Source organism: Pelobates fuscus, chromosome 2 (assembly GCF_036172605.1).
Source record: "Pelobates fuscus isolate aPelFus1 chromosome 2, aPelFus1.pri, whole genome shotgun sequence".
Taxonomy (NCBI): Eukaryota; Metazoa; Chordata; class Amphibia; order Anura; family Pelobatidae; genus Pelobates; species Pelobates fuscus.
In genome coordinates, this window is record NC_086318.1 from 288,383,040 (window position 1) to 288,397,452 (window position 14,413).

Sequence of the window (14,413 nt, forward strand, 5' to 3'; positions counted from 1 at the left end):
ACGGTGTTATCTGGTAATTGTGTGACCTTTTTTACTTCTGAACTGCTGTAAGAACAATTTTGTATTGTATTTGTATTGCTCTTTAGAGATCTTTTTTTTAGATATTTTATCTGTTACTTGGCGATACCTGTTCTTCTGTTTTACTTTGCCAAGTTATTTTTAGGGTTTTAGAGGGAATCCCCTATATTCAGGTGTGCTGCCTCCCTTATTTATTGTTTGGTCGTTCAGCACTGCTCCAATCCCTCTTTTGTGTGTCTTGAAATGTAAAGTTTACTCACCTTTATTCCAGAGCCGTATGGGCACTGACAGCGCGTCCATGAGGCGAAAACAGGTAGCCGCCTTAGGGCGCCAGAGCAGGGGGGCACAAAAATCTGAATCTCCTGCCTCTGGCTGGGGACTCATATTTTTCTAATTTCTCCCTGCAGTGCTAGTGTAGGACTCACCTTTTGAGGCTTGCCTTGACGTGGCAGGTGAGCTTATATATTCAAATGACCATTGGAATAAAACTAAAGAGCCTCCATTTTGTTTAAATGTACATAGGGATTTAAGCCAGAGCACAGGTAACTTTATCTTTGTTTTTAATATGTATTTTGAGCTGTTGGATACTAAGCTACTGCTGCTGTAAGCGTGGTGCTTTATCTTGTGTTTGTATATGATGTATATTTCACACAGCTATGTTACATTGCTGCCAGCCTCCCCATGTTTGTCTTATTAAGAGTTTATAAGTATGTAGGGGCAGCACCCCTTCCTGTCTCAACAGAGAAATGTGCCTTTTAGCTGATACCAGCAAGGTGATTCGTATGTGTTATAGCCCTATTCAGGGTTAAGTATGTAGGGGTTTATAAAACACCCCTTCATGTCTCATTATAGATGTTTACACTTTGTTTGATACCAGCAAAGTTTATTGTATGTGTAGAAGCCCTATAAAGGGTTAAATGTGAAAGGGTTTATAAAATACCCCTTCCTGTCTCAGTGGAGATACTTGACTGATATCAGCATATCTAATGGATAGTGTTGGACTCACCTTTTGAGACTTGCCTTGACGTGGCAGGTGAGCTTATATATTCAAATGGCCATTGGAATAAAACTAAAGAGCCTCCATTTTGTTTAAATGTACATAGGGATTTAGGCCAGAGCGCAGGTAACGTTCTCTTTGTTTTTACTAATTTCTCCCTGCAGCCTGCAGCCATCACACAGCAGCAATTGAAGTCGATCGGCCTCTCCTGATTATGTCAGGAGGAGTCAGCGTGACTTCCACTGCTCTTCTCCCAGACTCCCCAGCAGATGGGAGAAGAGCAGTGGAAGTCACGCCCCCTCGTCCTGACATCATCAGGAGAGGCTGGTCGACATCAATTGCTGCTGTGTGATGGCTGCAGGCTCTAGCTCCTGTCTCACCCCACCCTGGCCCAAGGTAAGCCTCAGGGAGGGGGGATAATTTTTGTTTTTTTAATCCAATTTTTTTTGGTAGTCCCTGTCCAACCCCCCTGTGCCTCCACCACAGCCCCTGTGTCCCCCCTCTAGAGCTCCTGTGCCCCCCTATAGCCCCTGCCCAACTCCACAGCTCCTATCATCCTCAAAATCTCCTCTCTCAGTCCCTGTCCCCTCCCCTCCAGCTCCTGCCCCCACCCCATCCAGCTCCTGCCCCCACCCCCTCCAGCTCCTGCCCCCACCCCCTCCAGCTCCTGCCCCCACCCCCTCCAGCTCCTGCCCCCCCTCTCCAGCTCCAGCCCCCCCCTCCTGCTCATCTCCTTTACCTTACCTTCCCCTCTCCAACTCCTGTCCCCCTCCTTTCCAGCTCCTGCCCCCCCCTCCTGCTCATCTCCTTTACCTTACCTTCCCCTCTCCAACTCCTGTCCCCCTCCTTTCCAGCTCCTGCCCCCCTTTCAGCTCCTGTCCCCCCACCTTCCAGCCCTTGCCCCCCAAAAACCCCTGTAGCCCCCATTCAGCCCCTGTGTCAACCCTTCTCCAGGGCCTGTGTCCCCCACAGCAGCTTCTGTCCACCCCTCTCAGATCCTGGGTGGAAGAAAGAGACACACTAATGGGCTGAGACACACAAGAGGGTGTAAGACATAGTAAAGGAGGGATAAAATACAATAAAGAGGATAAAAAATTCTAAAGGGGGTATGAGAGACACAGGTGAAGATTCATTTTTTTTTTTTTTTTTTAAAGAGGGGGGGCATCAAAATGTGACTTTGTCTGTGTAGCCAAAAATCCTTGTACCAGCCATGTGCGTGGATCTGCCAGCACTGGCTCAACCCCCAAACCGCCTCCATGGCTAAGATAATCAAAAATAGAAATCTCAGCCAATCCAATGCATTCCTATAGGAAAGCATTGGGAGGCTATTGCACATGCCAATCAGCATTTGGAGATGCATTGAACCAGTGCATCTCTATGCCGAATGTTCTCTAAAAAGACAGTGTTTTATAACAAAAAGCGTGCAGGGACTGACTATACTCACCAGAAAAAGTACATCAAGTTGTAGGTGTTCTGGTGACTATATTGTCCCTTTAACCCCTTAAGGACCAAACTTCTGGAATAAAAGGGAATCACGACGTGTCAGACATGTCATGTGTCCTTAAGGGGTTAAACGCTTCAGGTAACATAACCACACAGCTTAATGTAGTAATTATGATGCCTAGATGGCGCTGGCAACTAGACTTTAGCATTATTGTCCATTATTGTAGTTTAATATAGTTTCAGAATTTTAATCCATGCCGCAGGCTGTGGCAGCATCTTCCAGTCGTTTAGTAGATAACTCCCTAAATTGGTATCCTTGGGGATTACCATTAGAGATGTCCCGAACAGTTCGCCGGGAACTGTTTGCCGGCGAACATCGAACATCGCATGTTCGTGGCGAACACGGCGGGCGAACAGATGCGATGTTCGGTCCGCCACCTATTCGTCATCATTGAGTAAACTTTGACCCTGTACCTCACAGTCAGCAGACACATTCCAGCCAATCAGCAGCAGACCCTCCCTCCCAGACCCCCCCTCTCCATGACGAATAGGGGCGGACCGAACATCGCATATGTTTGCCCGCTGCGTTCGCACCGAACATGAGATGTTCGCTGGTGAACAGTTCCCGGCGAACTGTTCGGGACATCTCTAATTACCATATTTATGGGTATCAAATTAGGGAAATTAGCTCTTTTTTTTGCATTCTTATGGCAATCACACATAAGGATTTGAAGCAATCTACTAAAACTGAAAAAATGAAATTACGAAAAGCCTTTCCTTTCATAATTTTGGTCTTTCAGACACCTTTACTAATACTAAGTAAAAAGCACTTAGTATTATTAAATAAGGGAGGTGAAATCCTCCCTCCTGCCCCTATCTACCGTGCAACCCAAGGTACTCTTGGGTATACAGTGTCCATGTTGCACAAAATTGACAGTGATAAACAGAAGCGGTAATTCCATGTTATCAATGCAGATGATATAGTTAGGTCACTCGGCACCAGCTAGCCCTTAACTTATATAAAACCCTTCTGAAATGGTTTAATAGAAAAACAGAGCATGAAATGGATGTTGCTTGGAGAGCACCTTTAATCTTGAATTACTGGATAAATAGTCTATTACGGGCATATCTGTTCACTTTTTCTGTGTGCTACTAAGGAGCTTTCCCAGATGAAAAGCTAAAAGGTCCTGGTGCAACTGCCCTTCTTTACAGTTTTATACAGCTCTGCTTAGGAAATAAAATACTTTTGCAATGTTTTAAAGATACACGGGCATATCCAACTATACCCACAGTATATCAGATGGTGATGACAGCAACTTTTGGGAAAAATTCAACGGTAAAAACAAAAGTTAAGTCAGATTTTTCAAACTTGTTTAATATTAAAGAAAATGTAAACAACTCAAAAGTCATATAATATATTTTCACCTCTGAATTGTGCAGATAGGCAAGCTAAGCGGGAAAATTAGATGAATAATCAGTTAACAATAAATAAAATAAAAGTACTTTGTATTCCAGCCCTGTAGTTGAAAGTTGCAGGGTCACAACAATTAGACAGATAGACATGATCTGGTGTATCTGGTTGATATTTATTTGAAGTGTTGGCAAAATAGGCATTATATGGAAGCAGGGGCGGACTGACCGGTCGGGCACTTCGGACATGGTCCGAGGGCCCGGCCGGGAGGGGGGCCCGCCATCAGGGGGCCCGGCCGCCCCTTTAAATGCTGCAGCCGCCTGAGCGCTCTCCTAAGAGCGCTCAGGCGGCTGCAGCTTCTCACCTCACCTCACCTCACCTCCCCTCCCCTGTAGCGTGGCCGAGCGGCTTTCCGGTCCGCGGTGCCCGGCCGGAGTGATAGGAAGGTGCACACTGTGCACCTTCCTGTCAGTCCGGCCGGGTACAGGAAACAGAAACTCCTGTTCCGCGCGGAACAGAAGTTTCTGTTTCCTGTACCCGGCCGGACTGACAGGAAGGTGCACAGTGTGCACCTTCCTATCACTCCGGCCGGGCACCGCGGACCGGAAAGCCGCTCGGCTACGCTACAGGGGAGGGGGGGGGGGGTTAAAAGAGAGAGAGGGGGGGTTAAAAGAGAGAGAGGGGGGGTTAAAAGAGAGAGGGAGGGGGGGGTTAAAAGAGAGAGGGAGGAGGGGTTAAAAGAGAGAGGGAGGAGGGGTTAAAAGAGAGAGGGAGGGGGGGGTTAAAAGAGGGAGGGGGGGGTTAAAAGAGGGAGGGGGGGTTAAAAGAGAGGGGGGGGTTAAAAGAGAGGGGGGGGTTAAAAGAGAGGGGGGGGTTAAAAGAGAGAGGGAGGGGGGGTTAAAAGAGAGAGGGAGGGGGGTTAAAAGAGAGAGGGAGGGGGGGTTAAAAGAGAGAGGGAGGGGGGTTAAAAGAGAGAGGGAGGGGGGGTTAAAAGAGAGAGGGGGGGGTTAAAAGAGAGAGGAAGGGGGGGTTAAAAGAGAGAGGAAGGGGGGGTTAAAAGAGAGAGGAAGGGGGGGTTAAAAGAGAGGAAGGGGGGTTAAAAGAGAGAGGGAGGGTGGGTTAAAAGAGAGGGGGGGTAAAAAGAGAGGGAGGGGGGTAAAAAGAGGGATAGGGGGTAAGAAGAGAGAGGGAGGGGGTAAGAGGAGGGAGGGGGTAAAAAGAGAGAGGGAGGGGGTAAGAAGAGAGGGATAGGGGGTGAGGAGGGAGGGGGTAAGAAGAGAGGGAGGGGGTATGAAGAGAGGGAGGGAGGGTAAAAAGAGGGGGAGGGGGTAAGAAGAGAGGGAGGGGGTAAGAGGAGGGAGGGGGTAAGAAGAGAGGGAGGGGGTAAGAGGAGGGAGGGGGTAAGAAGAGAGGGAGGGGGGTAAGAAGAGAGAGGGAGGGGGTAAGAGGAGGGAGGGGGGTAAGAAGAGAGGGAGGGGGGTAAGAAGAGAGGGAGGGAGGGTAAAAAAAGGGGGAGGGGGTTAAGAAGAGAGAGAGGGGGTTAAGAAGAGAGGGGGGAGTAAGAAGGGAGGGGGGAGTAAGAAGGGGGTAAGAAGAGGGGGAGGGGGGAGTAAGAAGGGGGTAAGAAGAGGGGGAGGGGGGAGTAAGAAGGGGGTAAGAAGAGGGGGAGGGGGGAGTAAGAGGAGGGCAATTGCCCCCTTCGCTGTCATACACTGCCCACCCATACACAGCCCCCTCGTACACACATTGCCCCACACACCCTACACATTCACACACTACACCCCCTCACACACACTGAACCTTTCACACACACACTGCACCCCTTACACATTGCACCACGGCTCCTATACCCTACTACAGCCTCATATCCCAGCAGACCCCAGGTAAGTTGTCAAACTGTTCTTAAACGGTTTGACTACTTACTCTAGGAGGGGGGCCCGGCCCTCCTGGCACCATAACGACTACACAGAGCAGTAGTGGTTATTGTGCATGGATTATTTCTTTAAATAATCTACGAGTGCCCCAGTAGCCAGCAAGCCAGCCAGCCCACAGGCTGGCCAGCCAGCCCACAGGCTGGCCAGTAGCCAGCCAGCCAGCCCACAGGCCACCAGTTAGGCTTAAAGCCAGCAAGCCACAGCCTGCCAGCCAGCAAGCCACAGCCAGCAAGCCACAGCCTGCCAGCCGCAGCGAGCAAGCCCACAGCCTGCCGGCAGTAGCCAGCAAGCCCACAGCCTGCCAGCAAGCCCACAGCCTGCCAGCAAGCCCACAGCCTGCCAGCCGCAGCCAGTAAGCCCACAGCCTTCCAGCAAGCCCACAGACTGCCAGCCAGCAACAGTAATTAAGGTAAGAGGAGCCAACTTGGCCTAGGTATCAGCGAGCTATGTTGTGTTGCTTTATTGTGAATAGGAACCAGAGTGTTGGAGAGACCCCCCTCCAGGCCCCATTAGACTCCATTGTAGTCTCTAATGGGACCTGGAGGAAATTCTTTCTAACACACTCTCTAAAGGACACTGAGATAGCCTCTGCTAGAATGCTCCCCCCCCTCCATGGCCCATTAGCCCTCAATTGTAGTCTCTACTGGGGCCTGGAGGCGACTGTTTCCAGCAGGGACACTGAGATGGCCTCTGTTAGAAAGACCCCCTTCCAAGCCTATTAGACTCCATTGTAGTCTCTAATAGGGCCTGGAGGGTATTCTTTCTAACACACTCTCTAAAGGACACTGAGATAGCCTCTGCTAGAAAGACCCCCCTCCATGGCCCATTAGCCCTCAATTGTAGTCTCTACTGGGGCCTTGAAGGGATTATTGCACTTTTGTTCCTTGTGTCTAAAGATTGTGTAGGGTGTGGCTGGAGGCGGTGCATGGAGGCGGGACATGGGTGGCGCTTGCTGCGGAGTATGGGTGGGGCCTGTAAGGGGGCCCTTGATTTATTTTGCCCGGGGGCCCTGAGGGTTCTCAGTCCGCCCCTGTATGGAAGTACACTTATCATATATAAATGCTCTACATATATGTCTAAATAATCAAATCATGGGCATGGCATAGTACAATAACAATTAGTTTAATCACTAGTTAACATTTTTATTTTAAAAAAAATGCCTTTATGAATTAAAATAGCATTACAGTTACAATGATTCTCTTCTTTGAGAACATAAATTTCTCTACATTTACAGGAAAAAAATAAAAATAAAACCTCCAGTATGCATTTCACATGGTTAAAAACTCTCCTTATTGTAATGAAAATGAACACCTCTTGGGTCAGATGATGAATGCAAATTGCACATCCTGTTAAGTATGTTGGATAGGGATTTTGGTCCACAAAAGAATACTCCTATGCTGTTACTGAAAAGGAACAAAGGCAAACAATGATCTGTAAATATAGTACAGTCCAGTTCAATTTTGCTAAGTGTGAAATAAGGAATAGATTTATATTTCAATGTACATATCATATAGTCAGACCACGCAAATATACACCATCAAGGGAATGCAGGACATAATTTGGAAAACAGTCAGGTTAAGATTACACTATAAATCATGGAGGAATATGGTGTGAGAGATTGAAAAACAAAAATGGATGATATTTATGAAGAACAGATAAATTAATGTGGGCCTAAAATTGCATGAAAATACTGGTGAACAGATCAGAAGTAGGCTAGGGAACATGTGGAAAGATTAATTAAAATATATTTTTTAAGGGAAATGTACAAGTGTAACAGATGAAATAATGGTGGGCCTGTACAGAAGGTTTGCAGAGGAAGAAATAAAATCTTTAGATTGTATGGAATATTCAGCAATGATATGCTGCCATTTTGGGGAATATTATGATCTAAAATAATGACTTTATGTTGGCTTAATGTATGCAGGAAAAATAGACAAAGGTTAGGAATGTAAGGCCAAATGTATAAAGGATATATAAAACAGTGGCAAATTGAGAAATTAAAGACCTTTGGAAGATGCACCATCTTAAATTCGTGCTGCACCCACAGATGTTTGTTATAGTCAAAGATGTTGCTACCATATTACACAGCCATGTTACAGTGCTGCCTTACACCTATATGCATGCTCTATTAAAGGTTCCGGAGTGTGTAGGGATTCATAGGAATAATATAAGAATACCCCTTTTAGGAAGGGTGGTCAAAAGGTTTTGCAAAATGGAGGCATTTTGTTTTGGGTTTTTTTTCCTGCAAAATAGTGCCACTGAAACATAACACAATAAATGGTGATGTTTTTATGCCAATTTTGGGAGTAGGAAAGAATGTATAGGATCACAGTAATCATATCAAACCAGAGCAGGCAAATTTGGATGCTGGGCAAACATTATCCCTATTAGGGTCAGATAGTGTAACTTCATTAGTTACTCTCAATGGAGATATGTAATAAGATTAGTGAGCTGATGTCCCTTTAAAAATGTTACCAAAGAGCCGTAGTCCAAGGTTCTTGAAATAAAGGTGCTCCCTTAAGTGTGATCCATGTGCTACAAGGCCACAAATGTAAAAGCAAAGACAATTCCAGGTATTGTGTTGACTCAAAGTAAGACCCCTTTTGTGTATGGAGTGAAATACTTGGAGTGTTTTGACACTTTAAAACTGAAAAACTGTTTAATACATTTTTGGGGTATTAAACAGCACCTCCCTTTTTCAGATTATACCAGTAAGATAATTGCTATTACCTTGGATGATGATTTGCGATGTATCTAAACTCATTATGCCAGTTGGGTCTTCCATAGAATGTTTTATGCCTCAGGCCTGTAATGACATCCAAATTGCCATCATAATGTACAGCAATGTGTGCAGCCTAAGAGTAAAACAGGAACATATTAATATATGAATCAACATAGAATCAACATAGAATCAGCAAGTAAGTGTAAGTATCAGCAAGCACGTTTTTTTTTTGGTTTGTTTTTTTTTGGAAGATTTCTCGGTTAAATTTAAATGTCTAATTGTCTTAATATAACAACTAGCCCAAACGCCCCTTATTATTTAATATGGTAAATTTTTAGTTAGGGTTCAGCTCTTATTTTACTGACATTACAGACCTGAGTATTAAATCATAACATGTATTCAGTATATAGCAAAATTATGCGCATCCTACCTGGTTTTCATCCCATCCTGTCAGAAAAAGGTGATAACTTAAAAAGTGGGTTTTCCCTTTTTCTACCATTTGTTCCTCTAAGGACACTAAAAGGTCAGCAAACCATTCAAATGAATGTGTGTCTCTGCAAATCCAATAGAAATATACCTAAAAGAAATATAGTAAATATAATAGTTTATTTATGGTATTTATATATTTTCCTTACACTGTTCCACTATCTTGTTATTTTTGATCTCGTTGTTTACTTTAAAGAACTAATGTTAGACAAGTATAATTAAAAAGAACATTTAGATAATAAAAAAACTAAATAAAAAAAATTGCATTTTGAAAATATAATACGATATGATGAACGGGTGTGGGAACTATGGTCTTGTGGCTCACATACACAGATATCCTGAGTACTCAGTGTGCAGGGCAAGGATTTTTGGTTACACAAGTGAAGATTCACTTTGCCAGCCCCACCCTAAAAAAGTTGATCTTTACCGGTTTGTCCCTTTTCAATTTCTTACCCTTATTGTGTTTCTTACCCCCCTTTAGATGATCTTATCCTCCATTTTTCCCTTCTTGTGTGTGTCTTGTGTGTCTCTTGCAACCAGCTGGTGGGTCTCTTCATTTAGCCCTTTTTTTTGTGTATCTTACTTCCCCCAGCCCCTGTGTGTCTCGTACTTACCCCAAACCATTTGTGTCTCTTTCTCCCACCCAGCCCCTCTGTGTGCCTCTACCCCCTGTTCTTCTTGTGTGTCTCATCGTCCCCTGTCAGACCGTGTAGAAGATATAGACAATCCTCTTCTGTGGTCTGCCCTGCCACGCTACATGGAGTGACTGGCTGGAGGGGTAGCACTGTACACTTAACTTCCACCGATCACCCGGACATTGCGACCCCCAAGCTAGTGTGCCCTAAGTCTCAGTATGATGCTGTGTAGTTTATATTTATGTATGCATATGTATGTTAATTCATATTAGTGTGTATCCATGTATGCATGTTAATGTGTGTCTCAATTAAAATGTTTATGTATGTTCAAGTGTGACGGACCATCTGGCCCCCCCGACCGCGTGCCTCCATCAACTGATGTTCCTAGTGCTCACCGAGGACTCCAAGCACTCCACTCGACACCATCATCACTGTAGTCCCCACATCCAGTGTTACAGCTTGACTGGGAACTCGCTGTCCTCCACCCACCCTGTACCCAAGACCAGGATCCAGTTTCCAGTCGGTGAACCTCTCTTACTCCAGAGAGCATAGCAGGAACAGCTCTTAAAAGAGCTAGTGATTATAATCCCAGGGGAGTATAGTGATATAGCAATCCCCAGGGTAGATACAGCCGTTTCCCCCACACATGAGATGAGACTCAATGTTAGGGCCATATTAAGATCCCAATGAGCCTGGTGTTGACAATTATGAGGGGCCTAAGTACAGAATCCTATCGACCAAAAACACTAAAACAGTCATACCTCTAAAGCGTTATGTATCTGGTGGAGATGTTGCTGGAAGGGAAACTCATATGAAGCAGCTATAAAAAAAAACTCAGATTGTCTTAAAATATGCTAATCTCTCTCTAAATCATGCTTTCATCTCTCAAGTAAATACATGCCCCCTAACAGCCTTGTCCAGTGAAGCAGGGAGTTAATTGCCGATGTAAAAGGGTGGGCCACTGACGCATGTAACCAGAACTTCCGAAAGGGACGAACATGCCCAAAAAGGAGGCATGTCTGCCCAAAGAATTGGAAGGCTAGTCTGGCATGAATGCATGCTGGACAACACCATCCTGAACTTGGCATAAAAGCGTCTAATGATGCGCTCGCTCCATGCTTTCTAAGGACTGTCCCCTAGCACTCACATGTCCACTTGTCACCTTACCTTCTTACTAGCAGGCAGAAGCTCCTGGTATACAGTCTGAGACTGAGAAAAGGTGCATGTAGTGAGTGTAGAAGAAAAGGAAAATGCCACAGTGTTAGAGAGCCCAAAGTCAGCATTACCTTAACTCATTTCATTGTTAGCCAGTCCACACAAGTTTTGTTCCCATACATCCCTCTTAAGTTTCCATACTTAAGCAAGAGTATGTGAAGATTAGTTAGGGTTGTCACCTTTCTTGGAAAAAAATACAGGCCTTACTAATTTGCATAGCTAATTATGTATGCGTGACATCACATGATGTAAATCACAAGAAGTGACATAAGAGAAAATTCTGTAAAATCACCAAAACACTACTTACAGTTTGATTCTGCTGTATAGATGGATTGCTCCCAGTGTCACCCAGTTTCCCCATGTCACACAGTGTCCCCTAGTGTCTGCATCACCATGTCTCCCAGTGTCCCCATGACACTAGGGGACACTGTGAGACATGGGGACACTGAGGAACACTGAGACTATATATCAAAGTGTCCCTATGTATCAGTGTTTCAGTGTCCCAATGTGGCCCAGTGTCCCCATTTTGCTCAGTGTCCCCTAGTGTATGTGTCCCCATATCTCCCAGTGTCTTCATGTCACTAGGGGACATTGGGAGACATGGGGACACAGACACTGGGAGACATGGGGGCACTGAGATACTAGGGACACAGGGAGACATGGGCACACAGACACTAGGGACACAGGGAGACATGTGCACAAAGACACTAGGGACACTGGGAGACATGGAAACACTGAGACAATCGGGGACATTGTATCCCTAGTGTCTCAGTGTCCCCATGTCTCCCAGTATTCCCAAGTGTTTCAGGGTCCCCATGTGTCTGTTTCCCATGTCTCAGTGTCCCCATGTGTGTCTGTGTCCCCAAGTGTCTGTGTCCCCATGTCTCCTAGCATCCCCTAGTGTCTCAGCGTCCCCATGTCTCACAGTGTCCCCTAGTGTCTCAGTGACCCCATGTGTCCCTGCAGCCTTTACCCCATCCCTCACTTCCCTATGCTGTAGGCTGTCTCTGGAGGCTGGGAACTGCTGTCTGGACTCTCTGTGCTGTGTAGCTACTCCCCCGCGGGTCAGTGAGTAAAGAAATGCTGGTATATGCTGTAACTTCCTATCCCTGCCTCTCTCCACACACACAGCAACCCCTACTAGCCAGTGATGGTATTGCAGAGTAATCTCTGTTTATACTGAGAGAAATACCGGAATTTGTATTGTCGGTATTACTGAAACATCCCTAAGAGTAGTGTAAAAAAAATTCTTTGTATTATTTTTTTTTTTTAAATAAAAAAAAAATGTTATGTTAATCCGGCCCTGCTCTATGTTGAGGGTAAGCATGAACTCGATTTTAATGGTGCCACACTGGCCTTTTATGACAGTCCCCATGCAACGGGTACGCCTACATGAACCTTGTTGGGGACAGGGAAACACACTTACAAATCAATAATAACAGAGTTACAATGCATGGCACTACCACATGCAATACAATGAGCCTTCCCTTTTACTTAGAAGATAATTGAGTCAAGCACTATACTAAACTCAATTATCTCCAAACACAAAAAACACACATTTTTACAAAACCCCCAAAATACATTAAAACACATAAAATCCTCATAATCCTCATCCTCATTATATTCCCTGATAGCCCTGATCTGGGTGACCAACATATCCAAAAATCACCCAGATCAGGCATGTTCCCATAGCCAAAAATAGTTCCATAGAATCACGGTTAAGTGCGGCTGGGGAACCTACCAGGAACCACGAACTTTTCATGCCGAAAATAGTTCCAGGACATTCACGGCTAAGTCCCCCTGAAGTCTATTCATGGTTTTGGTCCATGCGAACAAGATGCCTGCTACCACGTGTTCGAATGCCATTTTGAATGGCTTTGGGAGTTCGAAGTGCTGCTTCAAAAGTTCGAATTGTTCCTGTTACAAGTCCCAACAGGCACAACTAGTGTTTTCAAATAGGGTTTAACACAGGGGCCATAGTCACAGGATAGGAGGCTGGCAAACAGGCCCCTCCAAAAACCAGTGGCGAGGTCAATTTCACCACATCAAGTATGCACATAATTGTGTGTATATGCATCCATGCTTTTTGTGTCTATGTGTTTGACTAATTATAATAATGGCTAATAATATTGGGGTATGTGGGACATTATGCACATGTGCATGTAGGTAATAATGTATCTGTGCATGTTTCAGAGACTAATTACATATGTGCTTTTTGTGAATGATGGTGGTGTGGGTGTAGAATCCTGGATGTTTTTTTTTTTTTTTTTTTTTTTTTTTGTAAATATAATTTTTATTTTTGTTTTGTTTACGTTCAGAGTTTGGAGACTCGCAGGTCTCTAGTCAAGTTAGAATATGCAGACAGGTTTAACGATCAGTATCAAAAATATCTCGGGCTCGCAGGCCCTCATGGGTAAGTAAACAGGTTGATACAGTGTCACAGGTGTTTGAGCAAGAGCATAATGTGTGCCCTGTCCCTTGTTGAGGGCAGTACTTTTGCATGTTCAGTTGGGCTCGCAGGCCCCTTGTAATGTCTGGCTCGCAGGTCCCGTATAACATGTGGGCATGCAGCGTTATGTTAGTCGAGTTTCGTGTGCTTGGATTATTTGCATCCCTAGTGTGTGTTCGAGGCTCATGATATTATGCACCTTCTGGAAGGAGTGTTGCAGTACTTGGTATTGGGTCTCCTTCCCGTTCGGGATCTGTTAGCTATGTGTACCACAGCGGGGCGTTGCGTGTGACCGCTGTGGTATACTTAAACCTGTGTCTGAAAGCGTGATATGTTGAGTGCTGCTGTGTAGATAGCAGCGCAAAGTGAACGTGTCTTTATTTTAGTAGAATGGAGGTGCGCATTGGAGCTCCAGGGTGGGCCGGTCCTGAGTTCCAGTCTCGAGTCGCGTTCAGTCTAAGCCGTGGTGGGGGGGGGAGGGGGGGGTCGGGGTCCAGTCGTGTCTCTGTCTTTGAGCTTGTCCAGGAAGGTGTCCTTGGCGGTTTCAAGGAGCCACAATGTCCAGGTCTCAGCGTATGTCTGGGGTTTGTCTGAGGCTGACATGAGCAGGTTTTCTATGGCCCTAAGTTCTTCCATCTTGGCAAACCATACCCTCAGCGGGGGTGCGGTCTTATGTTTCCAGTAGAGGGGGACTATCTGTTTAGCTACGTTTAGGATCCTAACCGTCATAGACCTCTTGTATTTGGATTTAGATACTGTGGTGTGGTGAAGGAGCATTGCTGCCGGTTCCAGGGGGGGGGGGGGCGTCCGAGAACATCTTTACAATTTTGTGTATGTCTTCCCAGTATGGTCTAATTATTTCGCATTCCCACCATACGTGGATTGCGGTCCCTGTTTCCTTCTCGCACCTCCAGCAGAGATTGGTGTGTTCTGGGTCTATGTTGTGGAGGAGGTGTGGGGTGCGGTACCAGTTTGTCAGGAGTTTGAATGCTGTCTCCTGGGTCTTGCTGTGTGTCGAGCAGTGGTGGGTGAGGTAGCATATCTGCTCCCATTCTGCGTCTGTGAATGTCGTGTTCAGTGCCGCTTCCCATTTCCCCATGAAT

General features: G+C 45.6%; 1 protein-coding gene across 1 annotated transcript in view; it reads right to left on the bottom strand.

Annotated features, from left to right (window-relative positions):
• Positions 1–7,079: 7,079 nt before the first annotated feature.
• Positions 7,080–14,413, bottom strand: part of NOX3 (NADPH oxidase 3) — a 62,752-nt gene continuing 55,418 nt past the window's right edge. The window contains exons 11-13 of the mRNA XM_063441250.1: positions 8,956–9,102; positions 8,534–8,658; positions 7,080–7,206 (exon numbers count right to left, since the gene is read on the bottom strand). Of these exons, the coding sequence (XP_063297320.1) occupies positions 7,080–7,206; positions 8,534–8,658; positions 8,956–9,102 (399 nt within the window). The remainder of the gene's footprint in view (positions 7,207–8,533; positions 8,659–8,955; positions 9,103–14,413) is intronic.